This window comes from Merops nubicus, unplaced genomic scaffold (genome assembly GCF_000691845.1).
Source record: "Merops nubicus isolate BGI_N331 unplaced genomic scaffold, ASM69184v1 scaffold7284, whole genome shotgun sequence".
Classification (NCBI taxonomy): Eukaryota; Metazoa; Chordata; class Aves; order Coraciiformes; family Meropidae; genus Merops; species Merops nubicus.
Genome location: NW_008606169.1, coordinates 60941 through 76400, shown reverse-complemented (window position 1 = coordinate 76400; position 15460 = coordinate 60941). Strand labels below are relative to the sequence as shown.

Here is a 15460-nt window from a genome sequence, read left to right as displayed (position 1 = left end):
CTTTCCCTAACAAGCCTTCAAACCAGATGCTTCACTGTTTGCTGGACAAAGGATACATAAAAAAAGACTGAGAGTCATAATGTAGACAGTAATATTTTTGGGTTCTGATGGGTCTGGGAAATAGAGAAAAGAGACTATCAGACACTGCAGATATTTTCCTTGGTTCTTAGTAAACACCAATATCTGTTCCAATGCTACTTTTTGCAAGACTTCACAAGGCAATAGTAGACAATTACAAATAAGAGTAGTGAAGATGGTATTTGGAGCTGAACTCTATTTTCTATTGAAGAAGTTACTGCAAGCATACTCAAAAATTTTGACCTGTGTGTATTTATCTGGGTAGAAATTCTCTGTAAGGCTGTGAACACACAGAGTTTGGTTTTGACCCATTAAAGCTACAAAAGGCACCCCTAATCATATTAAAAACTAGTAGAGTTCAGAGAGCTTTTCCAGGAGTATGATTCATGGAGTTTCTTCAGCCATGCTCTGTATCACCTGAAGTATAAAATCTCATTCCACTCATCCCCTTCAAAGAGGTCCTGAGACAGCTCTGCTCTCCCAGCCACCCTATCTTCATAGCTATTTGCCACATCCCCACACACCCCCAGTGAGACTCATTCAGCAGCAAGTCAGTTCCACTGGCAAGACCCACCTCCCTTGTGAAATGTTAATTTGAAATCTGTCTCTCTTTGCCAGATCCTAACCAGAACCTCGTCTCTTACCAGGGACTTGGTCACCATTCCCAGCATCACAAGAATGGCTGCTCAGCTTTCAGCCTGAAGTCTGAATCAGCTTTTCCCTCTCTCTTCAGGACAAAACCTGTACCTTGGGTCTGATTTCTGCATGGAATGTAGTACACCTCACATGCTTGTTGTGTAATTTCATTCCTACCATGCTGCCTTTGAAACACACCAAACACATATGCTACATCAGCTGGTAGAGCTGACAGCCTCAGAACTACCTCTGAGTGCTCTCCTTTGATGCTTCCTTTGGTCCTAAGCAAAGCTGTGTCTCTAAAGCTCTTCCTCCAGTCAAATATCATACTTCCAGAACACACCATTCTTCCAGTTCTATTATATCCTTTCATTTCTTAATATTCCTTGCACCATATGGTATACAGTAATCTCTCTGGCTCCAAGAGAAAGAGTCCTTCTTTGTTCAATTAAGCAGTTCCAATTGCTTCTGTACATAGCACTAGTATTTCTGCAGCACATCTTGCCTAGATTTTGTACTGGGGAATTTAAATTACACAAAGATGTAATTACTAATCCCACACCAGCCACTTACAGTTTGTTCAAACATTTGTTTCTACCACACCTCTCCACCCAACCCCTGCCATTCCCTCTTCTGTTCCATGTAAGCATCACACCTCTAGGTCCAGATACACTTCTCCCATCATCCAGAACAACCATTAACTTTCTATACACCCATGGAAAAAACAAAACTTCCTTCAGAAGGTTTAATAATCCCAAAATCTGGATTACTCCTAACCACTTAAACCACCAGCATTCTACCATGGAGGAACAGAGGCTTTGAGAAAACAGTTCAGTGCCTGAGGTCACATGTATTTTGGTGCTTTTCTGTTAATATTTTAGATATTCAAACAGGAGTTCCCAACATTAATGCGAGTGTAAAATACATTAGTGAATTACATCAGCAAAGTCAAACCACTGGTGCCACAGGATGAATACACTTGCTATCAATATTGATGCATCCCTTAGAATTAAACATTGATACTTAACATGCATTCTCACAAAGTTTAAGCCATGCAAAAATTGCAGGGAGAGGAAGAGGAGTAGAGAAGGAGTAGACAAATGAGACCTAGAGTCTGGAGATGTTACTGATTCCACAAATTAAAGTGCATTTCTGAGATAAGCTAAAGTGTTTTCATGTGTAAGAGGACAACTTGCCACTATGAATAATTTCCTGTAAGGCAAAAGAAGATAAAATATATTTATTTTTTCTAGTTTTTCTATCTCACCCATCATCCTGTAGAAGTGTAGATCCATTCCTGCCTAACAGCATCAATGCCCTGAGATGGGCAATGAGATTGACAGCTCAGAATTCCCATGGACATAGGCTGTTCCTCTGTACCTGAGCACTGAATTCCTATCACCTGACACAGCACCTTCCTGTGCAGTGGTTAAAGCACTTATGAAGGTTCCATCTCAGTGCAGCATTCAAGCATGCACTCCTGTCTAAACACAAGTCATCCCACGAATGACAGTTCTTCAAGGTAAGCTCTGCATAAGCCTGCACAGTGGCTGGGAGTAGTCTCCTCTAATTTTTGCCAGCTCCCAATTAGGCGTCTTGTCTAAACTAATCATTTAGGCTTTCAATAGAGTGAGAAAGGCAATGCCAGGGTGAGTCACCTCAGCTACCCTAGAGACCTGTCTTAAGGCAGGAGAAATAACCCCACTTTGTGCACTGAGAAGGCAGGCAGCTGAGATCCATTTAAACCAGGTGCCTGGCTCCAACACAGCTAAAATTACAGGAGGAGAATCTTCCCCTTGGCTAAACTAAGGTCTGAAAGGGCATCTCACTAGTGAGGCTGGGTAGTATGCATAATCCAAGGCCCAATGAGGGATAACAGAGGAGATACTCTCCATAGGGAACGTGTCTCCAGAAATGCATAAACAGCAAAGCCTGATGTGCATTTGGTTACACCCTCCTCTGGGATTCAGACACATGCCAGCTCTGCAACCACAGAGCCTGGCACACGCCCTGAGCAGTGAGACACCTGCCAGGAAGTCTATGGGAAGAAAATGCTGCACCAGAACAGCCCAGCAGGTAGGAAGAATTCCCCAAAAATGAAGCCCCAAGCCAGGCAGCCTTGACAATCTCTCCCTCTCTCTCACCAGAACAAACCCTCTTTGGGAGCAGGCTGGAAATGAAGCACAGTGGAACGTCCCGCTGCCCCAGTGTCAGCAAATTTCTCTCCCTGAATCCAAGTCGTACTCTCGCTGCTTCACGAGGCAGTTTCTGTAGCTCTTCAAACCCCTGCAGCAGCTCTTCTTGGTCTTTTCAATAGCTTGTTCAGAGCAGTCACAGAAGAAAAGCACTAGCCCTCAACACTTCAGCAGGAGATGTTATTTTTCTGGACAGCAGCCCAGAGATACTGGACAAAGCCGGAGCAGCAGCAGATGTTATGATGCATGCTCCTCTGCCCCTGGTTTGGTTAATGAGGCAGCAGAATCCACAGAGCATGAGAGCACGAACACCAAACTAGAGACTCTGGCCTGTGCCTTCATCTTTTTCATTATGTTTAAGACTGGGCTTTGCTGCAGACTGTCTAAGACACGTGAAAAGATCTTTAAAAATACAGATCGATGCTTCCTATTGTTCAGAGAGCGGGGAAAAGAAAGATATTCTCTGCTCTAGCTCCAAGCAGCATCTCTCAGTTGCACAAAGCACATGCCTAAATTGACTTACCACAATCATTTGTGCCACGTAGCTCTCCGGGCCAGTGTATTCAGTTGGATCTTTAACTTTGACAAGAACTATAAAGTACAAATAATGCCACATGTTGTGCTCTGACTTTATATGCTCCTCAAATGAAACTGTCTTGTTATCAAATTTGTCTCTCTCCAGTCCTACAAGGAGACATGAACATAACGCCAAAAAAATAAACTTCAATATAAAAATACCCAAATCCTTTAAGCACGTTAGAGAAAGGAACCTAACTTAATTTAAAGGCTCATAAATTTGAAGGATCTTAAATTTAAAAGCTATAACTGCATACAGTAACTGCCAGGCAAGAAATATCAGGCCAGAAGGCACTCCTGACAGAGTTCTTTCAGTGCAGTGTTTATTCTCTTTTGTGATATTTCCTCTTAATAACAACAACAATATAATAAATACGTTACAGTTTTACAGTGCCTTCTACGCTGAGGGCTATAAAGTGCTTTACAAGTGCTGGCTCTGATTCTTCCTAAATGTATACTGGTAAGCACACAGCGTGCAGTCTAGGTCCTGATCTTGCGAAGATTTATGCAGACATTTAGCATCAAGCATGTGACTAGTCCCACTTAAGCTGCCGTGGGATTGTTTGTGTGCTCAGACCTAGCAGAGGGCGTGAGTCTGGGCAGCTTTGTAGTCACACGGTCTTTACAGAGCTATAGTCCTAAGAAATTCCTATTTTTTTTTGCCTGTAACAGGTCAGATCTCTGAAGAGGAATGCCACAGTGAGGAAGGATTCACAAATGTTTGCCTCCACGTTACAGCTTTCATCCCTGGATTTCTTGTGGAGCCTTCCAGAGACACTAAAGCCATTGTGCTCTGCACAGTGTTCACCCCTGTCAGTCCATCCATGGGAACAACACCCAGCCTGCAAAAAAGAAGGTGCTTCTGAAGTCCCCTAGGGGAGTGAAGGTCTGCCCCTCCTTGTGAGTGCACCTCAAAATGAGTGTGACTTATCCGTGAGTTTTGTGGGGATGATTTTAATTTAATTCTTTTGTTCCCTGTTTCATATCACCTTGTGAAACAGGCAGATTTTGCTGTTGTTACCCTTCTGGAATGCACTGTGCTGTGAAATAGCAAGCTGTACTTTCATCTGCATCAGGCTTTGTGGAATAAAGTCAGCAGCTGCACCGTCTCCACCAGTGGTGATGACGAGTGTGTGAGACACAGCTCTTCTCCCTCTCATCCTGGTGGGGACTGTGAAGCCACCTCTTAGCAAAGCTGGCTTCCAACTCTCAACCCAAATCCATTTCCTACTGAGAGTGAGTAGTTGTGGAACCAAACTCTGACATTTTTACAGACTTTCCTTGCAGAAGATAACCACCCCTTAGGTGCACACTTTATTTATTGAGGAATGGTTCATTTCACTCCTTTCCCCACCAAAAGTTTTAATAACTCAGTAACACCTACCACAGATGAAACAGGTTGTCTTTAGTATTTCCTCCTTTTTCTGCTTTTCACTCCTGAGATCAGCAAATGTGTCAATGATGACTCCAAAGATCAGGTTAAGAACAATAATGATGACGATGAAGTAAAACAGGAGATCGTAGACAACTCGTGCAGCAAACAAGGGCTCCTGAAACAATAATAAGGTTGCAATATGCTATAAAAATAGCACACCTCTAAAATATTAACATTTTCACATTAGCTCAAGCAAAGCTACGCATCTTTTCATATGCCAAATTCTGCTAGCCCTACTCATGGAAAGAGAGAGGGACTACCTCTGTCACTAAGCAAGAAGATTTGGCTCCATGTGCTCTTATCACTCTGGGACTCCTGTTGTTCTTTGCATTGTCTCACACAGCATGAAGCTGAGCCTAGCTTGTGTACTGGAAGCAGCAGAGATGCATTAGTGTAGTGCTTGATTGAAGATAATTACCTTGCCAGTACAGAAACAGGGACTTGCAGTTTCTAGTACTCACTGAGAGCAATGACAGCTTTTCCTCATGCTGGGTTGTGGCATACAGGGATATGCTCATGGTATGTCTTTGTGATTACTCCAGACTGATGCCAGGTTTTCACACTGAACAACTGGAAACCAGTGGAGCATGCTTGCATGATATCAAGGCCAGGCTACTATACTCCAACATGCCCAAGCAGGAGTTGGGCCAGTATTATGCCAGTATGACTATTATGCCAGTGATTTTCAAAGTCCATGTTTACAGACTTCATGGGGTTCCTGTAGAACCTCCCAGTCTATGAGATAGGTTCCTCCTACCAGCACAAGGAGCTCTTCCATCCAGATCCAAGTGATTCATCTCTAGACTCTTGCAAGTCCTGCTGAGATCCTACGTGTGAATTTCATCCTTGTGTTATGGTGTGGCTCACCAAGCAAAGTGCTGCTAGACTGCCTATATTTATGATGTTCTTTTTGAACTTAAATAAAAATGATATAACCACCTAAATATTAAGACTAGTCTTTAAATGAATTATATTTTGGAGGAAACTTCTGGAAGAGGACGTATACCACAGCATAGGAAATTCTGTTTTCACTCTGATGTTAATTGAGTGCACGTAAACAACAGGACCTATTCCAGGGCAGATGCCATGCTGAATTTCAGCTAAAAATACACTTTATGTACTACAGTGGAGAGTCTTGACATACACTCATCAATCAAGCCCTTTCAAAATTTTGCATTTATAATTCCTAGTGTAATAGAAGAGTGATCCAATTCAGCAACACTTCTTAGCAGTGCTTGGAAGGCTACAATACACTCCAGTTTTCCAGAAGGGATGAACTACTACCTAGAGTTCCTTTCTTCAAGTATCATGATCACACCAAGCTTAGTTCTTCCCATTAAATATTCCATCTGGGATGTAAAAATTAGATGGATAAATCAACTGTGTGACATTAGAGCAGAGTAGATACAAATACTGTCTATAACCTCCAAAAACTGACTTTGGCATTCATGAGATGCACAGGGAGTAGTGCATTTCCTCAGCCAAAACACTTACATCCTTGGAAGGCTTTCTGAGCACGTCTCCCACACCACCACCATTTCGCAGGCCTTGGTTTAACACAGTCACAATGCACATGAGCAGGGTGTCACACGTCCTTTCTATTCCATCCTCCTCCTCCTCACCTGCAAACAGAAGAGCAGCAGCTTTAGGAACCACAGCATCAAACGATCACTCACCATAAAAAGCCACAACACACATGGGCTTTTCATATTCTTCAGCTAGAGTTTCACTGATAGCCCCATCACATCACTGCTGGTGACATACTTAGGCACATCAGGCATACTCAGCCTGAAGAGAGGCAGAGAAAATCCCCAAGAAGTTCTCCCACCAGTAACCCTGTTAATGACCCAGAGCTGCCATCTCTGTTCATGGGAGTGCCCCTTTTCCTTGCTCCCACTGGCTTCAGGAGGTTTCCAGCAGGCCTCCTAAGTGTGCAGCTGACAGAGCAGAGGCAATATAAACACAGAATTAGAAGCACATTTCTGAAAGGATTGTCTTCCTGTGAAATCATTCCTTTACCTACTCGTGTACAAGCCAAGTCATGTTAGCATTTCAAATCATAAAGGAGGGGCTGGCTTTTACAGGAGTGAATCTGCCCCTGATCTTTCCCCCAGCACACGTGTCCAAGTGCAGGTCTGATATACATTAAATGAAAGACTCTCCCTGACCTCAGCTCAAGAACTTGGATGCTATTCTTATCTCTGCTGCAGAGCTGCTGTGTGCTTTTGGCTGAGCCACAGAGGGTACTATTGTGCAGGAGATATTTGAACGTGCAGAGGAGCTGGGCTGGAACACCAGTCCCTGGGGGGACTCTGTCTGCCAGGGCCAGAATTCCTCCCACCATGTGCTCCCCCCATGCTGTGCCTGCATCAACAGCCTCCTTTTGAAGAGCCCTGCTTGAGCTGCTCCCTGCGTCCTGCTGGCTGGCACTGAAGGGTCAGCCCTGTCACTGCCCTTTCTCCTGCCTTCCTTCCTCTTTAGGGATGCCCTTGCTGAAGTGGTGAGGGCAGCAACTCTCACTCCCTTTGCTTATTGCAACGCAGCTTAATAAACACCAACACCCTGCTGTGGCAGTTAACTGGAGCAGCATATTTCACAGTCTCAAAACATCACATCTGGGGCACCGAGACAGGCTTTGATAAATCCAATTGACTGAAAGCACTCACATTCCAGACAAGCAGTTTGTGTTTAAAACAGGGGCTCCCAAATTATGGTGTATGCTTCAGGATTGGTAACTGCAGAACGGAGCTGGTAGCTGCTGCCTTTGCCACCACTGCTTTTACTATGCAAGCAAATTAAATGAGAAAGAACTTCTGATTTAAGGAACTCTGAGTAAAAAGAAAAGCAAAAGCAGACATCAGGTAAAACTTCCCTGTTAAACTATATGGTCATTACAGACACCACAATCACTAATAACTCCAGATTATTTTTTTTTTAAATGCTTAAATATAGAAACTTAAAAGATGTCACAGCTTCTAATTCATTTATGTAACTAGAGAACAAGATTTTCACTGTTCATAGGACCAAGGTCAGGTAGGGGAAACAGGAGATGGTCAGATTCTGGTGAACGATGAGGATAAATGAGGGCCACGTATTGGAAGCTGCAACACCAGAGAGAGCTATCTGCTAGAAACCCTAAGTCACAACTCCCTGTGTCCACCAAGATGCAAACTCAGAGCAAGCCCATGCTCCAGAGTGACATAAGATACTACTCTCCAGCTGACTGGCACATCTTGCAACACAAAGAATCAGCATCCCACACTGCATCCAGAAGAGCAAGTTCAGGTTGCTCTTCGCTAGGCATGAGACAGCAAACAGCCTGAAGCTGGCAGAAACCTCCAGTGCAGTAATGTAGGCTGCAGGGAGTGTACTGACATCCACGTGTCTGCCCTCCTTCCACGCCCAGACGTGGAGCAACAAGAGCTGCCTTCAGTCTGGGAGCTGGATAACCCTACAGGCACACATGCCCAAGCTGCTGGGCCCTGGTGCTGAGCAGACTGTGCCCACACTACCAAAAGGAGTGCATCTGTAGAGTGAAATGTTGCTATGGACCCAACGTTGACACTCGTTGAGGTCCAGGGGTATTTATTTGCAACTAGCTCCAGTCTGGTCAGTGGCCCATTAGTGGCTAGGCAGCATTAGGTAGGCTCCTAATTAAGTTTAATTCAAAGTTAATGCAGGTTAAGCACTAAGACCACCTCACAACATTAATCACAGGGCAGTAAGTGGGATGATAGGAAGATTTACTCCAAAGATCCTCATCTGATGGCTCCTAGCTAACTGGCTTCTTGGTCTGATATGCAGCACAAGCACGGGTGTGGGGGCCACACGAGGTCTCCACGTGGATCTAGATGACCTTGCACAGAGAGGTACCAGAGCTGGGGGTGGAATGATTCTTTGAGGATGTCCCCTTTCACAAACAGCTATCTGTGCACTTCCCTAACACAGGGCTTTGCAGGCTACAGAGCTCAAAGAGCCACGTACTGGAGCATGTGAAGTTCTTTTAAGTGATTAAGCACTTTACCAGGCAGAGACTTAAGTGATATGGAAGTGCCATTGGAGTGAAGAGTGGGAGACTCCAAGGGAGATGAGATGAAATGTTTTTCTATCGACAGCTCAATGCAGCAGGGAGGAAGCAGGCTGCAGAGAGGGGATGCTGTTTGAGCAGAGCAGACTGGCTCCCCAGTTAAGTCTCTCACCAACACGAGCAATGACTGAGCAACTGTTCAGCCAGTGAAACTCAAGGTAGAAGCACAGTCTCATCAGAACTAATTATATCTCCACTCTGAACCTGAGGTGCTATTGAGAACATTTTATGTTTCCTACAGACAGCTGTGGACTTCTTCATGCTGCTACATCATGAACCCACCAAACCTCAGGCCTCTGCATTCCACTGTGCTCCTGCTTTTGCCAGATGTGTCCCAGGAGAAGACAGAAGGCAGAGCAGCACTTTTTGACAGGCAATTCATTGGCTATGATGAGCAAAACTGCTCTTGCTGGATGTTATTTTTTTAGTGTTACTGGATAAAATACACTTTTCCAAAACAGTGCACTTAGATATTTTGTACAGCCCCCTTTCATTATTGTTTAATTTTAAAGAACAGTACCCAAACAACAAGAAATGTGAGATTTCTATCATTAAAGAACCTGGCAAAAGCCACACTGCATCTTTTGATCTATTGATTATTCTGAACGCAGCAGCTTTGCCAATAGCTCTTAGACTTTTTTTCTCTATCTAGTCAGACAGCTTCCCATGTTTTTTATGAGACCTGTTTACACACCAGCTGGGGAGAAAATGCCTACTTTTGTGGCTCTCTCCCTCAAGCCCTTGATCCTAAAACCATAAAAATCAGTAGTCAAAGAATAAAGCTTATAAAACAGCATCGTACTGGAACACAGGATAGGAAAGGACCACTTACATTTTCAGTTTCAGCCCCCCAGCAACCACAAGAAAATGTGGCAATAAATATTTTAAGCCTGTAGACCATCCACCGTGCACATGCCCACACTGCAAAGGCCAGTGAAAGACCATCCTCAACAACTAGACTATGCCACAAGAAGAGAGTAGGAGCAATAGAGTAGCACCACTATCAAAGGTCCCTGTCCAGTAGTGTATTTGGCCAACAAAACTCCCAAGTGACCCTGTAGCCTCAAACTACAGAGGAGGACAAAGCACTCAGCTAGCTTCATCTAGGAAAAATTTCTTCCTGACCCCATATCTGGTCACTATGCCAGCAGGACACATTGGTCAGAGCTTTTCCTTTTAACTGAGCATATTTAAAGCTGACAAGGTCCCTGTGACACACATCTCAGATTCCTAACACAGGTATCAAAGTAAAACCAGGTGGACTCACCTGCTGACCTGTGCAATTAAGCTTTCCACTTGCCACAAGCACAAAGCAACACAATTCCTCTGTTGAGAGAAAGGCTCTCAACAGTCTGCATTTGCCACAGATCTACTTCTGTCTGTGCTTAGCTGAGCCACAGTAACTCTTCAGACACACTAACTTGATCCTGGATCTGGACTCTTGGGTATTCTGGCCACACTACTACTTTGGTGTAGTTGCATGCAAAAAGTATGCACAAAAGCTTGCTGACACATGGCTATGCCTTTAAAATCAACTTATGTGGCTCTAAATGCATCAAATAGCTCAGTGTGTGCAGGTGAGAATGCTGCAGAGAAGCAGCAAGCTTTTTCTCTTAGCACAGTCTATTGGAAAGAAGCAAGCAAAATGATTCAGCAAGCTCTTTTAATAACAAAATTAATGTCAGTGCAATTGGAAATCAGGTGCAGGAAGTGCTGGCATTAAAGGTCAGTTGCCAGCTAAGCTCCAAGCCTTGCAGAAGTTGAGCACTTCCAACTTCTGACAACAGCCATCACTTCTCACACCAGCAAGAGGCTCCACAGCAGCAACACACAAATCCCTCAGTTCTAACTGACCATCAGCCTGGGGGAACTTCTGTACTGACCTGGGTTAATAATTGGGATGCTTGTGGAACAGTTCTCTTTTGGACAGGCTCCCATCATTGATGTGAGGGTTGTAGTGGGGACTTCACCAATACCTGTGGAAAAAGCAGGATACTGACCAAAAGACAGATACTGCCTTGATACTAATTTTTAAATCATTATTTTCTAGAAGTGAATCACTGAGTTGGAAAGTTGAGAAGAAAAAGCAGAACAAATTATACCACCAATTTCTCCTTCCTCAAACAGATTGTGTCAACAGCTCAAAGCAATCAAAAGGAACAAAACCACAGTTTTATATTTACTGTATATCACCGCTATTCCCATTTCATCTCCTGAAATTAATGAATCTACATCAAATGCTGCTGCTGCTGGTTAGAACAAAATATATTCAAAGCAAGAAACAACTGTCAGATATGAAAATAATGTCAGTGTTAAAACCATTAGATAAATTATTCACAAAAGCTGACAAGAAGGACACCAAGCTGATGTTCAGTTATCCTGAATGTAGAATATTTAAGAATTTTCAAGGATTATAACACAGTTTGGTACTCATTTGTAAATATGCATGGGTTTGTGTAAAACACTAATTTAACATTCCCAAAGTGGGTAAATGTGTACATCAGCTTGATTTTATCAAACCCATTCTATTCTGTGCATCCTCAACAATATTCTGCATTTCAAATCAGAGACACAAAATGTTTCAGGAGAAAAAATGAAGGCAAAACCATACAACAAAAGGAACAGCCTAAGACAATCTGTGTAAAGCAGAAAACATCCACTCTGAATTTCCCTTTGTGCTACTTGGTAAAGAAAAAAATTATAGCACTTGTCTTGGGACACATAATGTTGAATGAGTCTACAGTCAGCATATTTTCTTCAGGAGTTTTTCATCAGGAATGGCAGTGTACAAAGCCTTTTTTGCAATATACCCACACGACAAAAAGCTGCCAAGAACCCAACTGAAGAAACACAAAGCCACAGAACTACTGCACTGGAGTTGTGGATACCAGTGCTGTGTGTAGCCCTGCAACTGCTCTGAGGTGGTCAGAGTTACCTCTTAAAGTGAACCTTCAAATTGTACTTTCTGTCCTCAAAATGAACAGTAAGTCAAATATAAGCCAACTTAGCCCTTTTAAGAGTGTCAGTGGCAAAAAAAAAAGCAAGGTGTGGTAAATGAATCTGCCAGGTTCCTTTTTTTTAAATAGGGTATCAAACCAGCTACATGAATACATCATACCCATGAGTCTTGGATGACCTTTGCCTTGTTTGTGTGCTTCAGATCCTGAAAGAACAAATGTAGGAAAAGGCTGGCAAACAATGAGTACACACACTCCAGGGTGGATCCCACCAGTTGTTCTGTGCTTGTGTACAGGTCTGAAGAGCTCAGCATTTGGGAAAATCATGCCTCTAGGAATTGATTCACAAGCTCTTCTCAGGTGTTTCTATGCAGAAGTTACTTCTCTGCCCATGCTCCCAGTAGGCTGGTTAGCAGCATACACCAAGGTTTGAACAGGCCACACCTGTCTTTTTTTGTTAGCAAAGAAAGTTTGTAACTCTCTGTTCACATAGGTAAAATCTCTGATTCCAAAAAGCTGAAATCTGGGCCTTTTAAAATCTAGTTTAAAAACTCCCAATGATTTTACTGAAGCCAGGATTATACATTTCTGGTGATGTTTGTAAAATACACATGAAGTTTGACAGATGCTCCAGGAAATCTATCAGTAGAAGTGTGGATTCTGCAACATATTTTTGCTGGATGAAGATTAAAAAGTAATCAAGTTAATATATATATACACACTAAACATGTTAGAATCACATGCTTCATATAGTACACAGAAAATACTATGAGCTGCTTTTGAGGTGGGATGAGAACCAACAGAATGCACTTCTTGAAAAGCTTGGAAGTTGCTCTTCCAAATACTTAGGCAATATAGATTTTTTTTTTATATTAGCGCGAGTTTGAAAAGAAAACATAATAAATCAAATCTGAGTGTTAGATTTTAGTACTGCAACAGCTAAGCCTACTCTAAAACAATCCTATGTGCATTAAATTTTACCTAGAGACTTAACTGAGTTGTAAGGCATATGGAATTAGTTCTGCTTTCTCAGACACAAAAAGATACATTTAATTTCCTTACATGAAAGTTACTTTAGACAGACAGAAAAGGTTTATGTAGGAAGGGAATTTTAATATAAAAAAACAGTACCTGCAACAGGGGTCCTGATTTTCAACCTGTCGACCTCCATGATAAAGTCATCTTTCAAGAAGAGGAAGCCAATGATGGAGAAGAGGTAAACCAGGATGAGTGCCAGCACTGCAGTGAGGATAATGGAACGACCATTCCGGGTGACACTTTTGATGACATTGAGCAGTGTCTCTTCTCTGTATACCAGATCAAACAGCTGAGAAAAGCACAGAGGAACATGAATACATGGAAGATGCTACATAGGACGATAATGTGAAGTACTGAAACATATATCTAGCCATGTTCTAAATTCTCTGCTTTTTAAACACATAATTCACATTGATTTTAGTGGGAGTGGGCATGCTTGTAGGAAGAGAAAATCTAGGATACAACTTTAAATTTTAAGATTATAGCAAAATCCAAAGTATGTATGAGCCTGATCCAGATGTCAGTAATGGCTACCAACAAGATCCATTGTTCCCCTATGTTCAGAACCAGGCTAGATTAAAATTAAAAAATAATGTGTTCATATTATGGATCTACATCTACAAATTAAATTTTCATGGTATCTCCTATCTGATAAACATGCATGGGCTGCAACTCAAAAAAGCACTCATGCATGTAACTAATTACACATCTGAAACTGTTCCTCTGAGCTCATGGCACCATTTAAAAGTCATCCACACACACCAGAATAAGGCCCATCTCTTTTTAGGACAAAGTTAAATTCATTGCACTATTTATACAAAACCAGAAACTTCTGTTCTTCTTCATCCTGCACTATATGCTTTCCTGGTGTTTAACTTTAAAATACTGCTTTAAATGGCAAAGCCCTAAAACAGCAATTAAATGTGATAAAGAGCTTTTCAAGACACTATAGCTTTTTTTTCTCTTATAATTCTGTTGATGTTCTATAGTATTTTGGACCTTATCTATAATATATGTATTTCCACTTCAAAACACTCAGATTACAGATATAAAGTGTCACATTATGATTTATCAAAACGGTCCACAGAAGAAGGTATTAGCCACAATTCACAAAATCTGCAATCCACAGCCTTGTGAAAGGATTAATAAAGGAAGAAAGAGGGAAGACAGTTATCATTCATTCCATACAAGACAAAACTTAAAATGAGGAACAAATATTAGAGTTAAGAATGTATCTACTACAAAGTGAACACCTGGAAGGAACTTGGGAACCTGGACAACTGTAACATCCATGAATGATAAACACTGGTCAACAGCAGCCACTAAAAAAGGTAAGTACATAGAATGTGTCTTAAATTTTGGGCTCCTTTGAAATCTGCCCAAACTTTGAAGCTGACTTTAATGCCAAGATCTGGAAAATCTTACTTCAACAGGTGCCCTGCCACAGTAAGGACTGAACTCCTGAAAACTTCAGTGTGCTTAACACACCTCTGGCGAAATGCTGAGAGCTCACCACTATTCAGGAAGCTGATAAAAATATGGCAACAGGAAAGTGAACCCATGTAAACGGCCACAATTTAGTCAGACTCCCTACAAGTTTCACACCTTCCAGTATAAAGGAAAAGACTTAGAAAACAAGAGCAGTGAAACACCTTTTACTGCTATTCAGCATGAAGGGAGCAGTTAGCTGAGTTTAGCATAATTTTGTATGGTTCATTTTCATTGCACCTGTATCGTATCAGAAAAAGGCATTCCATCTGGGTAATGGCAACAAAAGAAAATGAAGTGGGGTATATTTAAAGAGATAAATCTTCCTGCTACACCAGAGGCATGCCAGCCCCATCCCAAGGCTTTTTATTTTTTTCTTTTTAATTTTATTAGGGCTGCAAGATGAACTCAGGAATGGGATCCTTTGCTATAGGTATGATATACACACCAGTGGACAACTCCTGTCCCAAAGAGATTAGGACTGACACAAGAAACAGGAACAACAGACACAGAACATATGAAAGCTGGGGAAGAATGGGAGAAAGGAGAGAGCTGTATAACAATTGTCTGCAAAGAAAGGGGCAAACTTTCAACTCTAAAACAGGCAAAATAAGTCCTAACTGAAACAGGTTCTAATGAAACCAGCAGCTCCTAAGGGGCAGCAACACAACGGCGTGCTAAAAATACACAAGATTTGGCTTGATTGTCAGGAAGAAATTGAAGACAGCTGCAGGGGTAACGGTATTTTCTATTTTTGCAGAGTTTTCCCCTCCAGAGAAGCACATACTTACCAGGAAGCTATAGAAGAATTCGTGCACGCAGAGGCCCAGCATGCAGACCAGGACATATGCTACGTGATAGAGGAAAGCCATGTCCATGATGACAGCTCTGTAGCCACGAGTAAAAGTCCCACGGTTCCCAACAAAGCTCACCAGAAACACTATTTTGTTACAAAGCTGTGGGGGGAGTA

At 42.2% G+C, this 15460-nt stretch overlaps 1 protein-coding gene across 1 annotated transcript in view; it reads right to left on the bottom strand.

Moving 5' to 3' along the window:
* LOC103772235 (inositol 1,4,5-trisphosphate receptor type 2-like) overlaps positions 1-15460 on the bottom strand; it is a gene marked incomplete at its 5' end in the record, with an annotated part of 73508 nt that overhangs the window by 18392 nt on the left and 39656 nt on the right. Inside the window, 7 exons of the mRNA XM_008939562.1 lie at positions 3433-3593; positions 4870-5035; positions 6415-6542; positions 10275-10277; positions 10891-10983; positions 13096-13291; positions 15282-15446. Coding sequence (XP_008937810.1) covers positions 3433-3593; positions 4870-5035; positions 6415-6542; positions 10275-10277; positions 10891-10983; positions 13096-13291; positions 15282-15446 — 912 coding nt within the window. The remainder of the gene's footprint in view (positions 1-3432; positions 3594-4869; positions 5036-6414; positions 6543-10274; positions 10278-10890; positions 10984-13095; positions 13292-15281; positions 15447-15460) is intronic.